Genomic DNA, 15,022 nt, shown 5'->3' with positions numbered 1-15,022 from the left:
CTCAACCAAGTCTCTTAACTCTTCCCTGGGGATTCTTGAGGCATTCCCAGGCCAGCTGGGAAATATAATCCTTCCAGTGTGTCCATGGTTCTTCGCAGAGGCTGCCTCAACTTGACATACCAAGAAGACGACCAGGTGACATCCTCAAAAGATGCCCGAACCACCTCAACTGGCTCCTTTTGATGCGAAGAAGCAGCAGCTCTACTCAGACTCCCTCCAAAATAGTTGAGCTTCTCGCCCAGATAACCAATGGAGGAAGCTCATTTCCACCGCTTGCATCCACACCTTCGTTCTTTCAGTTGTTACCCAAAGTTCATGACCATAGGTGAGAATAGGAGCCCAAATCAACTAGTAAACAGAGCAGGGGTGGCCAAGTTCGGTCCTCGAGAGCCACCTTCCTGACACTCTTAGTTGTCTCCCTGCTCCAACACACCTGAATCCAATGAAAGACTCGTTAGCAGACTTTTAATGAGCCTTTCATTGGATTCAGGTGTGTTGGAGCAGGGAGACAAGAGTGTCAGAAAGGTGGCTCTCGAGGACTGAACTTGGCCACCCCTGAAATAGTCTCAACTTCTGGCTCAGCTCCTTCTTCACCCCATAGACACTGTGAATTTAACAGTCAAAAACAGCCATGATACAACAAATTAAAGAGAAGAGGAATTCTAAAAATACATTTGACCAGTAATTAATGTTAACACACACGTCTTTAGAAGGCAGAATGTGAATCTATCAAACCTTTCAACAACATTCTGTTTTTGAAAGCTGTTTTTAGTCTGCATGTGGAAGCCAGTGAGGCGTTTGCTTGTTAAAGCTGTAGAGTCACATCACCCAAACTTCAAAAATCATCATTGGTCAGTTTGACTTCAGGGAATACCATATTCACGCGTTTTGGTGCCCTGCACAAAATTCTTTTGCTTTTAACAATATGCTGGGGCTCATGGAATTTATTTTAGATGTCCGTTAAATAAACCAATTTAGAAATTATTTAACTTCAGGTGGACGTTTAACCAACTTTCTTCAAAAAAGGGATAAGCTGATGCTCTGTCATGACACGCGTGAATAGGGTATTATTTTACCTAAAATTATTTGTTTTCAAATACTCAAAAGCCTCTTAAAAATTGGTACATTCCTCATTAAACCCTGTGTATGGGAAAGTAAGTGTCCACCATACGCACGTGCATGAGACCAAAGGGTTCAACTTTTAACAGTCAATAAAAGTACTCAAAAACTTGTTTAAATTATATTAATATTTATGCATAAGGAAAATAAATTAAACATCCACAGATTGATCCAGTTTCACTTTTAATCTAGTCTAATAATAAAGGAAGGTGAAAAAGAAAAAAAATACCCTTGATAACTAAAGCAGAGATACTCATGCCATTATCTGTGCAGCACTGGAGGTCTTCTGTTCACAGAAATTCCTGGTGTTCATTAAGCTGCAGCATTTAGGTGGTTTATGACAACCGTAAGGAAACAGTCAGAGCCGTAATGGCACATTTCCATCCTTCAGTCATTTTTGCTGTGGTTCTGGCTGCTCCAGCTCTGAGGCCTGCCGATGCAGTTTTCGCAGGGATGGTTCTTAAAAAGAAGGAACCCCATAAAGTCCGGATGCTGCTCTATGAAATGATGAAGTTCATCTGCAAAGAGAAAAAGAAACAGAGGTTAAAGCTGTTTACCTGCAGTGTGTCACTGAGGTTACATGATCACCTGCACTTGTTCGTTAGAAGAATTATGCAAAAGCTAATCAGCAGATTTCAGGGAATCTTGGTGAAGGGATGGAGCATGGCTGAGGAAAGCTTAGTGCAGATCAGGATAGGGTTGCCAACCGTCCCTTGAAAAAACGGGATTGTCCCTTATTTGGAAATAAAAGTGTGCGTTCCATATTGACCTGAAACGGGACGCAGTTTGTCCCGTATTTCTGTGAGAATCAAAAAGTCTGTAAAATGTCAATGGAATTGACTTGCGCTTTATATGGAAACTTACGGTAAATATGATCCCAGCCTCTCTCCTGCTCTTCACCAATGAGCTGACAGACACGAGTTGACGATACAGAATCACTCTTATCTCATTGGTTGAGGGACATCTGCTCGCAAGAAGATCCCGGACGAGAATCATGAGCCGACAATGGTCGTCGGACGACCATAACAAAGTAGCATGGCTGATACCGACACAGACACTGGCACTGCAGATACGCCTACGAACAGCAATGTTTGTAACGTCGTTACTCCTCCTCGAAAAAAAACAAAAAAAAGAAAGCAAAAACACATGGGCAAATGGGAAAAGGAAAATGGCTGGATGGAAAAGGTGTGCGACAACAGCTATAAGTATTGTAAGTATTGTTTACTTTTTCAGACTTTCACTGTTACATTGTTTTGGATGATTTTTTTTTTTGTTAATTTATACACTTTTAAGTTAAGCAATAACACGACAGATTTTTAAAGAAATGTTTTTTTATACTTTGAAGCAGGACAGGATGCTCATATTGAAATTGTAAGTGAAAATTTATTTTGCACTAAAAATAAATTGCTAAATAATAATTTGTTTTCCGCATGTTCATATAACAAATGCATGTGTGCATCTACTTAAATTCAGGGTCAAGTCAATAGTCAAATGGTTAAGAATCGTTTCACACACACGCTGGGAAGGGTGAAGGCGATGGTCAGTTGGCCGGTCCATGGAAATAGAGACTGGAATGGACGTCACGTGACTAGCGGCGTGCCCCACGGTGGCCATTATTGAGGGTGGAGAGAGACCTTGATCCTGTTAAACAGAAGCGATATGAGGAGAAAAAAGGCAGCCAGTGCTCCATCATCAACTGCATGAACCACAAAAACAAATTCTCCAATACTAAAATGAACTGTACAAGAGCCTTAATGTAATTATGTAAAACAAATGTCTATTTTAAAGTTGTTATGCCGCAATTTAATGTCACTATACTGAGACTATAACTCAACGCCATAAGTTCTTTTCATTAAGCTGCGTTCACATGCTGAAACAAAAATGTTTAAATATGTTTATGTCTATATATATTTACTTGCAGCTGTTGTTTAATATGATATGTACATGTGGTCACAGGAGGCATTTAAATTTGATCTGTGTGGTTGGAGGGGATGGAGGAGGTACTTTTTACCCTGACTGAGGGTCAAAAGTCATAAATTCTGAATGGCTTTATATCTACTTGGAATAAAATGTTAGTAAAAATCATATATATGTTGTTGTCATTAAAAGACTAGCAGTAATATTACAGTGGAAAAAACAGCAAGGTAAATGAGCACAATGGCAAGACATACTTCAGATTTATATTTTAATACATAAGGATTTTTTTATCCAGACATGTATGGGTTCGTTAGACCTTTTAATTAGCATGAATACAACTTACAAGGCTTCATTTATAAAAATCCATCGAGAATTATGATGACAGGGAAAAAAAAAAAAAAAATCACAGTAAATGAACAGAATGGAATATTTTCCACAAATTTCCACACTTTACATAAAACATTTTTTTCTACCTAGACATGTATGGGTTCATTAGAAAGAGCAATTAAAGGGCTTTAAAACAAGCCTACTTTTATTAAAATCTGTTAAATAGCGACAATAAAGCGAGAAAAGCAGCACAGTTTGTCGTAATTTCCCCAAATTTCTGCATTTTACATAAAAGTTGTTTTTTTTTTTTTTTCACCCACACATGCATAGTTGCATTGGAAAAGGGCTTTGAAACAAGCCTACATTTATTAAAATCCATTAAGAAATAGTGACGCTAGTGCAAAAAAAAAAGCAGTCAGTTTATTATTGATGAGCTGCACATTTCCACCCTTAGTAATGGCACCTTCCTGTCCTGAGTGACGCTAATAGATAGAGGCGCGCACGTCCATTCCAGTCTATATTTCCATGAGCCGGTCAGCCCTGCCAGTGAGGTGTCCCTTATTTATTTTTCAGAGAGTTGGCAACCCTAGATCAGGATCAATGGGGAGATCCTGCAGTTGATCCCAATTCCCTTGATCCTGACTACAGGATGCAATCAGGATCAAAGTTCAACCATGAGAATCAAAGGAATCTGCAATCAGGATCAAAGTTCTGCAATCAAGATGAATGTTCAGCAATTGCAATAATTAAAAAAATGCCAAAAATAAAGATGAAAGGTTAACAATGACTATCAAAGTTCAGAACACAGTAGGAGCAGGATGTGTTTAAACTCTTTTCTCCACTAATCACTTTTGTTGTCTATTACAGCCATAAATATGGGACTGATTTTGTTACTTTTGAAAATACAGACCAACAGCATGAGGGGAAAACATGAAGATGAGCCATCAACATGCCACCACCTGCCTTCTGCTCCAGGTTCATAGTCATCATGGGCCTGATTCATGTCACTCTGAAACACCCAAACAACAGTATTACTTCCTGCAGGAGAGTGTCTCCATTTGTTTAAATACTTTGGGCCACTGTAATACAACGAATTAAAAGACACACGTCACGTAACGCGACTGGATAAGATGAGAATGGACATTCCACACACTCACATTCTTGTTCAGCCAAGATACTTACTAAGCCACACTGGTTGTATCAGTTGGTCACATCACACCAGAGAATGCCTTTAATATGAAACTTTTGTGCATTGTTGTAGTGCATGCTCTATTAGTAAGTCCCTTCGGCTGCTCCCTTGTTTGCACTTGGGGTCGCCACAGCAAATCCAAGGTGGATCTGCATGTTGAATTGGCACAAGTTTTACGCCGGATGCCCTTCCTGACGTAACTCCACATTACATGGAGAAATGTGGCAGGGGTGGGATTGTGCATGCTCTATTAATGGCATTTATTCCTTTATTATTAGTTTTTTGTTTGTTTAGTTATTTGATTCCTGGGAAAGTCATTTATAAATAGTCATTACAATTATTATTAATAACAAATGTCATTTTTTGTGATACAAATCATACCAGAGTATAACTCGCTACCACGGTCAGCAGACCAGTTACTCGTCTCACTACGGCAGGCACCAAGTCCATGATTGTGCTTGTGTACTGAACCACAGACTCATAGAATGTGTACTGCATGAGCTGAATTACTCAAACTTGAAATGAAATATTCTAATATTTAGAGAATTTTTTTTAATCATTTTATACTGTATATATTGGATATTTGTTGTTTACGCCATATATTTGTACTAGAGTGTATTTAACATTCTATTTCTATCTTCTTTCCTCTCATATTTGCCTAATAATGTAATATAAAAGATCATGGGGTTTTTTTTGTTGTTTTGTTTCTGAGTGAATAAGAGCAGCCAAAAGAAGCAACACCAGTCTGAATTTAAACATCAGCAATTACAGTTTTTAATTTGCAGTACTGTCTCCACCTTCTGGGACTGAGGCGTATAAAATTCCAAGCTTCTCTGCAAAATGCATTTTACATTGTGTACCGAAGTCTCACATTTCACATGAAATAATAATAATCTATGTGATTATTTCATGATGAAAAAGGAAAAAAAAAATGTTTCAGCAGCAACGAGAGCAAGTACAGAGAAATGCTTTGAGTTTCTAGAAAAAGCCGATGGTGGATGCGTTAAAAACAGAGAAATCACTCCCAACAGACGGTATTTATTCTCTCCAGTAAAGCCGGAGATAAAATAACTGCGCGCACAGTGACAGCACTTGAGGAGGGGCTCATTCTTACGTGCTGTCAATCATCTCAAAAGTGGTTTAAATGAACCGCAATTAGGCAGTGATGTTTCAAAGGCTGCAGCTACGTGCCTGCAGATGTTCTCACACACACACTTACCATATGTGATCTTGTCCCTGTTGTCATCATCATCAAGGGACAGAAACAGGCCTGAAAGATCCACTTCTTCCACTCCCAGCATTATCTCCAAGATGGTGCCCAAGTCCTCTTCTGGGACATTTCCATTCTCCTCAGTCTCATACATCTGCACAGCAGCAGTTATTCTTAATCATTCTCCCTGAAACCTAATTCAGCCAAATTCAAATATTCTCACCTTGAAGGCCAATTTGAGAGTCTCCATCTGCTTTGATGGCCGACAAATGGTAGACAGAGCAACGACATACCGCCTGATGTCAATATGTCCACCTCCATGCTTTGGGGAAGAAAAAAAATAAGAAGACCAACATGTTGTTCAGGACAAAAACATGACAGGTTAATAAAGAACCCACTGGAGTCATTAAAGATGAAATTTACTTTCATTTATGAAGTTTTCTAGGCTACTAAAGCTCCAATTAAGCAACAGCATATAAAGACATTATGTTAATAGTAACATCAGAGGAATTAATTGAGTGACATGATGAAATGCAACTATTAGTGTATTTGTGCAAAATTCTGCCTGAAGGGAGGGTGGGCAGATGCACGAACACAACCAGTGTTGCAACCATTTCAATAAAATGTCTGATTTCATCACAAATAAAAAATATACACCAATAACTCACCTGTTCATCTTATATTTGCACAGAGATTTTCATTTCACTGTTCTGTAGGTTTTTATATTTTTCCCCCACTTTTTTTGATTGCACTGAAAAAAAAGCTCTCTCCAATCTCACTGTACATTTTGTATAATGACAATAAAGAGCATTTTATTTGATTCTATTCATGTCCATTTTTGTCCTGTACAAATCTTTTTTTTTTTCCATTCATTAAATGTGTTCACAAACCTTCACAAAGGTGGCCACTGTCCCAGAATACTTCGTGTTTTCGTGCACAAAAGTCTTTCAAAACAAGATATTGGACCTTTTCTGGTGAGTACATTTAGATGCTGACTGCCCTTAAAAATGCACCACAAATATGATGTTTGTTTTTATATTTGTTTGTTTTTTGGTCCTTTGGGGAATAACTGGAAAAATATAGTCATCTTTTAGCTAAAAGTCTAGTCAGGGACTAGACTTACATGAAAATTCAGTAAGGTATATCTTATTATATTCCAATTCTAAGGTGGAACCATCCAAAACAGTAGATGGCGCCAAATAAGGAAGCGTGTTCCCCCTGGTGGTGCCTCATACACAACTAGTAAAGGTCATGCTTTTATGTACAGTCTATGGCTTTTACTCACGAAGGCCGGCAGACACTAAACACACTTGTACTGACGGCACAATCCCGCTTAACTAGCACTTAATACTGGAGCACAGAAGTTTGGTTTTCATCTGTTCTGTTACGTTTATTAGAAGAACAAGATTTTTTTTTTTCCCCCTAATGGTGCTTGATTTATTATTTATTTAATAATGCCTAATTCATGATTTTGACCATTTCAGCTTTCTACATTCAAACATGGTGTTTACATGGCATTAACAGTTAAAGTTCTTCCAACACTATTCCCATACACGTGTTACTGTTTTATGAGAATTGGATAAAAATGTGCATGATACATTTCCCCCTTTGAAGCACCTTATGGAATGGTGTTTAACCTCTTAGGTAAAGCAAACATTTCTTGTATGAGTACTCCGCATACATTTGAGTTCACCTGGTCAAAGAGGCTGTGAACTTGTTTAAGTGCGTCTGTCACTGGCAGGTTGAGGAACTGTGCAAAATTCTCTAAATCCAGCCGGTCTCCCTGCAACTTTCTAGCTCTGCTGGCCAACTCCTCAAGCACCACGTTCGTCATCCCTGGTCTCATTCTGCAAATAAAGAAATCCGGCAGAAATAAATAAGACACATGTACTATGAAGTGTTGCATTAATAATAATAGGCTCAATTTGAGCACCTCGGATTTCTCTCTCTGTGCATAATAGGTTCCTACATGCAGACTGCAGACACTATAACACAGGAAAATACATAATATTACAGATCATATCCTGATGAAGTTCCTGATAATCCCAGTGTCCCATCTGACCACCAGCATAAGGCACAGCTGAGAGTGGAAGAGTGTTCTGAAGGATACAATTAACAATCTGATCACTTCTATGTGAGGACCACGAATCCTCAAACCGGGTACTAAAGTGTGAATTCTGTTCCACATCTCACATCATTTTTAGGGGCAGCTGTATCTGCTGAAGCCATATTTGTATCTTCAAACCGAGTGGAGCAAACAGATAACAGACAATTGAACCCATTTTAGTTACATTAATTCATTCTAATGAAGACTGGAGAAACAGCTGTGTTACATGAATAAAACATGATTAAATATTTCAGAATTTTAACAGAATTCTTTAGAGAAAAACTATTCAAATCTCTACACTCAGTATTTAGTGTTCTGCCAGCATTTTTGCCTTGCCACCATAAGGTGTCAGCGTTGTGTTGCACGCATGGTCTTGAATTCGCAGCCCATCCCGCTGATTCCTCTACTCACCCCAGACGGTGCACCAGCCGGTTGAACTCCAGCAGGCTGCTTTTGTCATAGATTCCCAGTGGATCCTGTGACAGGCTGATTTCACAGTCATCAAATGACAGGTCTATGAGTGGCACTGCCAACGCCCTATCACAATGCAAGAAAATAGTTACAAGAACGCTAATTTATCCCTCTGCTACAGAAATCACAAACAAGCCCGTGTAGCCTCAGATCACAAACACATGCAAATACATTCTTACTTTGCCATGAGCTCTCTGACGTTACTCGCAAACAACGCAGGGTTTTCTTTCTCCTCCTCTGACGGCGTGTACACGGGCAAGTACTGCAGGACACACATTATTCATGTCAAGAAACTTTAAAAGCTTAAAAGTCCTTTACACACCAGATACTATTCATTTGTGTGATCATTTTATATATTAATGACATTTTTCAAATTACTGCTGGTACTGTCTTCCTAAAATTGCTCTTTGACCAATTGAGGTGCAAAACCAATGGCTTGAATATCAACTGTTTTTCTACTTTCTTTCAGAACCACTCACTTCAATCTCCATAGAATTATGAGGCTGACAGAGAGTAAGCCATAAGACTGTGAATCTGGAAGACAGACAAGATTGAACACATGGTACATCAAGACAGGTAGAACTACAGCATCAGAACATTCTTGTTTTTAAAGGAGTCACATGTAGGACACCATGTGCTTAAAATTCAAAATAGCCTAGAGAGTTGTCTCCCCCAAGGCTCAAAGTTCACTTGGGTTCCCAGATACGGTACAAGGAGACCTACGTGAAACCAGGATTTTTGATGTCAGTATTCCTTAAAAGGTATAAAGTAATCACACAAGGTAAATTTAGAGTCAAATTTGTAGTTTCTGCCACCTGATGTGAAACAGCCATCATCCGTTCACTTTTCCCGTGTCAAATAGTTAAAGTTGATGATGCATTCACCAGCACTAGTCAACTGTGTGTCTCAAATACTCGCTTCCTTGCTAACCCAGATGCACATGGACCATAGTGGTACAGCTGTACAAGTACTTGACTGTTGAACGGCCATCTCTACTAGTAACCAAGATAAATTGGGTGAGGTTAGCTAAACTTAGCTGAAGGTCAACGTTTATAAGTTCAATTAGTCAACTAAGCATCTGTGCTGAAATCAATATGGTCTTGAAGCCACGTCCGTCTTTCAAGTACCTCTCAAAGATTAACTTTTCATTAGGCCTCTGGTCAAGGAGGCTTTCTGAAGGATGCAGAGGCTTGTCAGGTCAAGTAGATGTTATCTCTGATCTGGATCATTTCTGTGTCAACTGGCAACCTGGATGGTCAAAATGCTACTAGCTCTGGAACTAGGAATTGGGTAATTGGGGGGTTTAAACAGGTCAAAATGCAAATAGACTTCCCATCACGGAACAGAATACTTCTAATGAGAATATACACACTGTAGCATTACTGTCCAAGACACCACCATTTCAACTTAGCAGGTTTCTTTAACCTGTTATCACCCATCATGGTCCTTTATAATTTCGCCCAGTAATTAAATCACATATAGAGCCTTTATCCAAAAAAAAAAGAAGAATATCACTGGTGTTTTTAATATGGTGTGCAGGGAGCAGTTAAAAAGTCTTTGAAGAGAAAGATGAACACTCACGCTCCAGGACCTCGCCACGTCCACGTAACAGTGTCCTGTAGAGAGGAAGAGGACATGACTCAGGTCAAATAAATACAGTAGATGCAAAGTGGTCTGTATTAATTTGATCAGCTGTGTGCGTGTCAATAAGATGTGCAGATAGCCAAAGACCTGTCAATCATACAATGTACCTAACTTTGATGAATCTTAATTACAGTGACTAAATGTGCCAATTCTGCCAGTGCTCCATCCATACTGTAGCTATAGAGAATAGTCTTCTATGCAAGACAGTTTTTTTGGTTTGCGACTCCTTCAAAGTAAACCCTGACCACTTGTGACCTCTCTTGCATTTGTCTTCCACATTTCATTCCTGCAAAAGGTTAATAAGTTAAAGACAGCATCTCTGGTGTCTCTCTCTGCAAATATAATAGATTCCTTCCTGCAAAGTGGTAAAATACAGTACATGATATCATAGATCGAGTCACTGGATCAAGTGTGTTCACTCGATCACCAACTGGGACGGGTGTGAGCAGGTCTGGGAGTAATGTGCTGGTCATCCACCACATTACACACCAGTCCTGTGTTTGGATGGCTACCAACTTGGGTAGACACCCCAAGTACAAACCACCTTCTAAAAGTAGGCATCCATCTGTCACAGCCATGTCAAAGGTGGCATCCTCTTCACCTTTTTGCAGTGCTTGCAGTCCTCAACACTGAAGCAGCTGCATCATGCAGAGAGAAATGTGGCACATGGACAAAATGTTGTAGTTGGCGTTTCATCAAGATGCATGTAGTACAACTCGGAATCAAAGACATCCAGCTGTCACCTTTAGCCACTGGTTAATATCCACGTCTTACAACCATACAGAGCAAGAATGGAAGCACAAGGACCATAAAGACTTGGCATTTCATTCTCCTGCAAAGGTATCACCATCACCATACACCTCTGCCCAGCAACCTTGAGACTCCATAAGGTCTTCCCAGGAATCTATCAATCTCAAAGGCTGAAGACCCAGAGACATGAACGTCAGACATAAGACATAAATGAATCTCTCTTCAAGTTTGACACCTCCACTACATACAAATGGTACGTTCAGCAAGTCACTGAAACCTTGGATTGTGGTTTTGATTCAGGACAATCCCAAAGCTGAGCAAGAACAAAATGAAAAGTAAACATGACAGGGCTACTGAAGGTCTTAACAGATAGACTGTTTCAGCTGTTCTCACTGTCTAAAAGGAAAGATTTATGAGCCCAAAATCGAGAAGTCTCTTGACAGGTTATGGTGCTGACAGCCATTTTCTAAATTATAAAACCTTTTACAGAGTCCCAGTGGTTTCCATTAATTCTGCCATGCCAATAAAATGAAAATTCTGACATTTTAAATAGTCCTTAAAAAGGACCATGCCCCCCTCCCAAACCAAAATTAAATATTTTACCAACTAGAAACACGAAACATTGACCCCATCTGGCCAATGACCCAACATTATTCATGAGATGAGAGTAATTGACATAAGTGTGATTTTGAAAGTGCTACCTCAAATTTAGACAGCACAGTGGATTAGTGGTTAGCACTTTTGCCTCACAGCAAGAAGGTCATGGGTTCGATTCCCACCTGCAGCCTTTCTGTGTGGAGTTTGCATGTTCTCCCCGTGTTTGCATGGGTTTACTCCAGGTGCTCCGGTTTCCTCCCACATTCAAAGACATGCAGGTTTGGTGAATTGGAAGCGTTATAACTCTCCAGGTCTCCTTTGCAAAAGAGGTCTCTGTTTCAATGGGACTAACCTGGTTAAATACGCGTTAAATTGCATTAGAAAGAGTTAAGATGTATATTCTCTATACATGTCCCTCAGTACCTTCTGCAGTCATGGGGTTCAGGATTTAACTTCCATAAAAATGATTGAACGTCAATGTCATTTTTCACCGGATTTTCACAGGATATAAATTGAGCATGAGTCTATACAAAAGTACTGGAGCGGTGCACGAATTCTGTGCTCAGTTTCACATTTTGCTGCTTTGTGATTATTGTGCCAAGTTGAGCACAGAAGAAATACAAATCTTCCATCTGCCAAATATTGTACCAATTATGGATAAGTGTTTTACAACACCCTTTACTGCCAATATTACCTACAAGACTTTATTAGCTACAAAATGTTATCCCCACTCAGCCTTATGAGTTGCTATCATGGCAATGGTATTAATTTTTTTTATGATGAAATATCCAAATTAATATATTGACAAATACTGTGCATTAAAAAAAAAGTCCATTTAGTTCCCTTTAAAGATATCACAGTAGAATTATTTTCCTTCATGCACGTGTTCACATGCAGCACAACCACTGTGTGAAGTTTCATTGAAATTCACAGAGATGTGCTTACGCCGTCATTATCATACAGGGCGATACATCAATTAAACACTATCTTGTGTTAAAAATGTCTAGAATTATTTATTTTCCCCTCATGCATATCTTCACAGAGTATGCTACAATCGTGTGAAATTGCATGGAAATATATAAAGCGATTTAAGACTAGTTGCATTTGCAGTCAGTATATGACGCATAAATTAAAACACACATAAAAACAATTACTATTTCCCTTTGCACCCACAACGAAAAGGTGTGTTCACACATAACCAAGACGCGTTACGAATGTCATTTTTCTGTCATTCGTGACACATTCCTGACATTCTTAATGTGACTTAACGCATCTGACTAGGTTTCTTAATAGTGCGTGTTGGTGCGTGATATTCATGGAGCATGTTTTTGCCTGTCAAAAAATCTTCCACAAATGTCACACACCACCCTCATTTCGTCTCACGTCTTGGAGGTCGCAACTGAGCGTACTGATCCGTCTTGAGTATTGATCCTTAATAGAATGTGACAATGTTCGTAGTGGTTCCTGTGATGGTTCTTGGAGCCCAAACTGTCACGCGTTATTACGAAGTGACACGGAAACTGTCAAGTTTTGACACGACTTGTAACGCGGTGTCACATTTCACCGCGCGCCACAATGAATCAGATTTCTGTCACGTGCGCACAATTAAACTCGGCTCCAAATGTCGTTCCACAGTTCCTGCTGAAGCTCCTGTTACACCTGCTGTTGTAACCGATGAGTGGGAGAACGAGTCTGAGCCAGAGGAGACTCGCATGCAGCCAGACATCTCTGCACCTCCTCCAGTCCGGTGGAGGAAGAAGCGCGCACACAATTAAACCCTGCTGCACCACATTCAGTTTGACTGCTGACACCAAGTCGGCCAAAAGTCTAATTTCAGTGCTTTTCAGCGCACTCCTGCAGGTGTTCCACCTGCTGCATGTGCCTGATGTTTGGGAAAATGCACGAGACGAGAGCTGCGTGAAGCCACACATCTGGCTCTGTCCGTCTCCTCCTCCTCCACTCCATGGTACAGAGCCCAACTACGCATGCAGTCACAAAGTTCTTCTGAAAAACTGGAGCCATCTGAATTCAGTTGGATGAATATGGGTGTGTGTGTGGAGACAATTCACCTCGTTCACAACGTGACAGAACTTAACGATGCGCTGTTACGCGCAATAGCGCGGAACACTATTCTTGACCGTGTGTAATGGTTCCTGATAATTCTCCAGCAACACGTGCCAGTAATCGTAACGTGTGGTAACAGGGTGCAGCAGTTCCTGAGGACACCTGACGCCTCTGCCCCGAATCATCACATTTGTGATCAGCAGCCAAGAATGTGTACTTCGTGGCATTCGTGACTTGTCGTTATGTCTAAATGCAGCATAAGAAGGAACACCACCTTCATTCCATCAGCCTTTCCAACATCACCACTTTAAATGCAGCACTGTGATGACACTTTTGTCATCACATCACTACCATCATTCTGCAGTACTGTTTTCTTTTGCTGTCACACTGCATTTTATATCATGTTTTATCTGCCCTACAGTTTGTCTTGCTGCACAATGTTGTAGAACTTTATTTCTATATTTACACCCATTACATTTCCCAGTGCAAATACATGACCAATGCAATTACTTTCCAAGTGCAATTCAATCCTAAATGCAATGTGCAGTTAATTTCCTAGTGCCAGTTTCTGCATCTTGCACATATCATTGATTTTATAGCATTCTTTATTTTATGCATGTCTATTCTCTTCTTTTTGTATTATGTGCATTTATCTTTGTGTTTTTTCTGATTCTGCTGCAGTACCAAGTGAATTTTCCCAGCGTGGGATCAATACAGTCGTCTCTTATCTGTTGGCGTGCCAGTGCAGGGATCAAATTCGTGCAAGTGTCAAGGTGGCTTAACACTATGTAACAGGGACTCCATAATTCATGAGCGGGACATGCCGAGAGAGAGAGACATGACACCTCTGTCTGTATGTGTGTCAGTGAGAGGGACGCAGGATGAAATATCATCTTGACTGAACATGAAGTCATTCAGCAGAAGAGGAACACATTCTAACACCCCGGTAAAGCTGTTGTGTGACCAGCGTGTGTGTGTGTACTTGACATCTACCAGTTTGTTGGTGTAGCGGAGAACTACTGGCTGTACTGGAAGTCCTGGTATGAAGGCGCCTGGAAAGGAAAGGCAGAGATGACAGGAGCATGTTGGAGAAAAATAAAGTAGAAATATTACTCCTGAAAACCAGATACTCACTGCCAGTAAACTAACAAAGACTGAAGGCGTTAAAATGAGACGATAATTCTGTGAAGCTGTTAACAAGTATAAAAATAGTCCAGTCATGGAGTGAAAGAACATAAAATTAAACATCTACAGAATTCAACAGGGCCAAATAAAAAAAAATGAAACAGAGTCCTCTTTTATAGACTAATTATTTATACAGCAACAACCCAGATGAGGAGAAAACTCATTCCCATTCATTTGGTATTGGAGCATATTCAAATTTTAACTGAATAAGGAAAAACTACTCATCCTACTACTTTATAACAAGACACTGCCAAGAAGAGGGGCAGTGGAAAAAGTCAGACATCATGTGATTTACGTGTGATGGACTAATGTTGCATTTGTGACATGTTGGCAAGAGGGAATTACAAGGACAAACTGAACGGAACACCTGGTTGTGTTCAGTTTTGTTTTTTGCTGGGTAACTGCAGAAATTCAGGGTTCCAATTTACTCGATTTGACATCT

General features: G+C 39.9%; 1 protein-coding gene across 1 annotated transcript in view; it reads right to left on the bottom strand.

Moving 5' to 3' along the window:
- Positions 1–571: 571 nt before the first annotated feature.
- lpcat1 (lysophosphatidylcholine acyltransferase 1) overlaps positions 572–15,022 on the bottom strand; it is a 36,490-nt gene continuing 22,039 nt past the window's right edge. Inside the window, exons 6-14 of the mRNA XM_034161261.1 lie at positions 14,389–14,447; positions 9,922–9,956; positions 8,820–8,874; positions 8,520–8,602; positions 8,281–8,406; positions 7,456–7,609; positions 5,986–6,084; positions 5,772–5,916; positions 572–1,637 (exon numbers count right to left, since the gene is read on the bottom strand). Of these exons, the coding sequence (XP_034017152.1) occupies positions 1,507–1,637; positions 5,772–5,916; positions 5,986–6,084; positions 7,456–7,609; positions 8,281–8,406; positions 8,520–8,602; positions 8,820–8,874; positions 9,922–9,956; positions 14,389–14,447 (887 nt within the window). The 3' untranslated portion in view covers positions 572–1,506. The remainder of the gene's footprint in view (positions 1,638–5,771; positions 5,917–5,985; positions 6,085–7,455; positions 7,610–8,280; positions 8,407–8,519; positions 8,603–8,819; positions 8,875–9,921; positions 9,957–14,388; positions 14,448–15,022) is intronic.

This window comes from Thalassophryne amazonica, chromosome 20 (assembly GCF_902500255.1).
Source record: "Thalassophryne amazonica chromosome 20, fThaAma1.1, whole genome shotgun sequence".
Classification (NCBI taxonomy): domain Eukaryota; kingdom Metazoa; phylum Chordata; class Actinopteri; order Batrachoidiformes; family Batrachoididae; genus Thalassophryne; species Thalassophryne amazonica.
The sequence above is the reverse complement of the archived record's forward strand: the minus strand, read 5'-3'. Positions and strand labels throughout refer to the sequence as shown.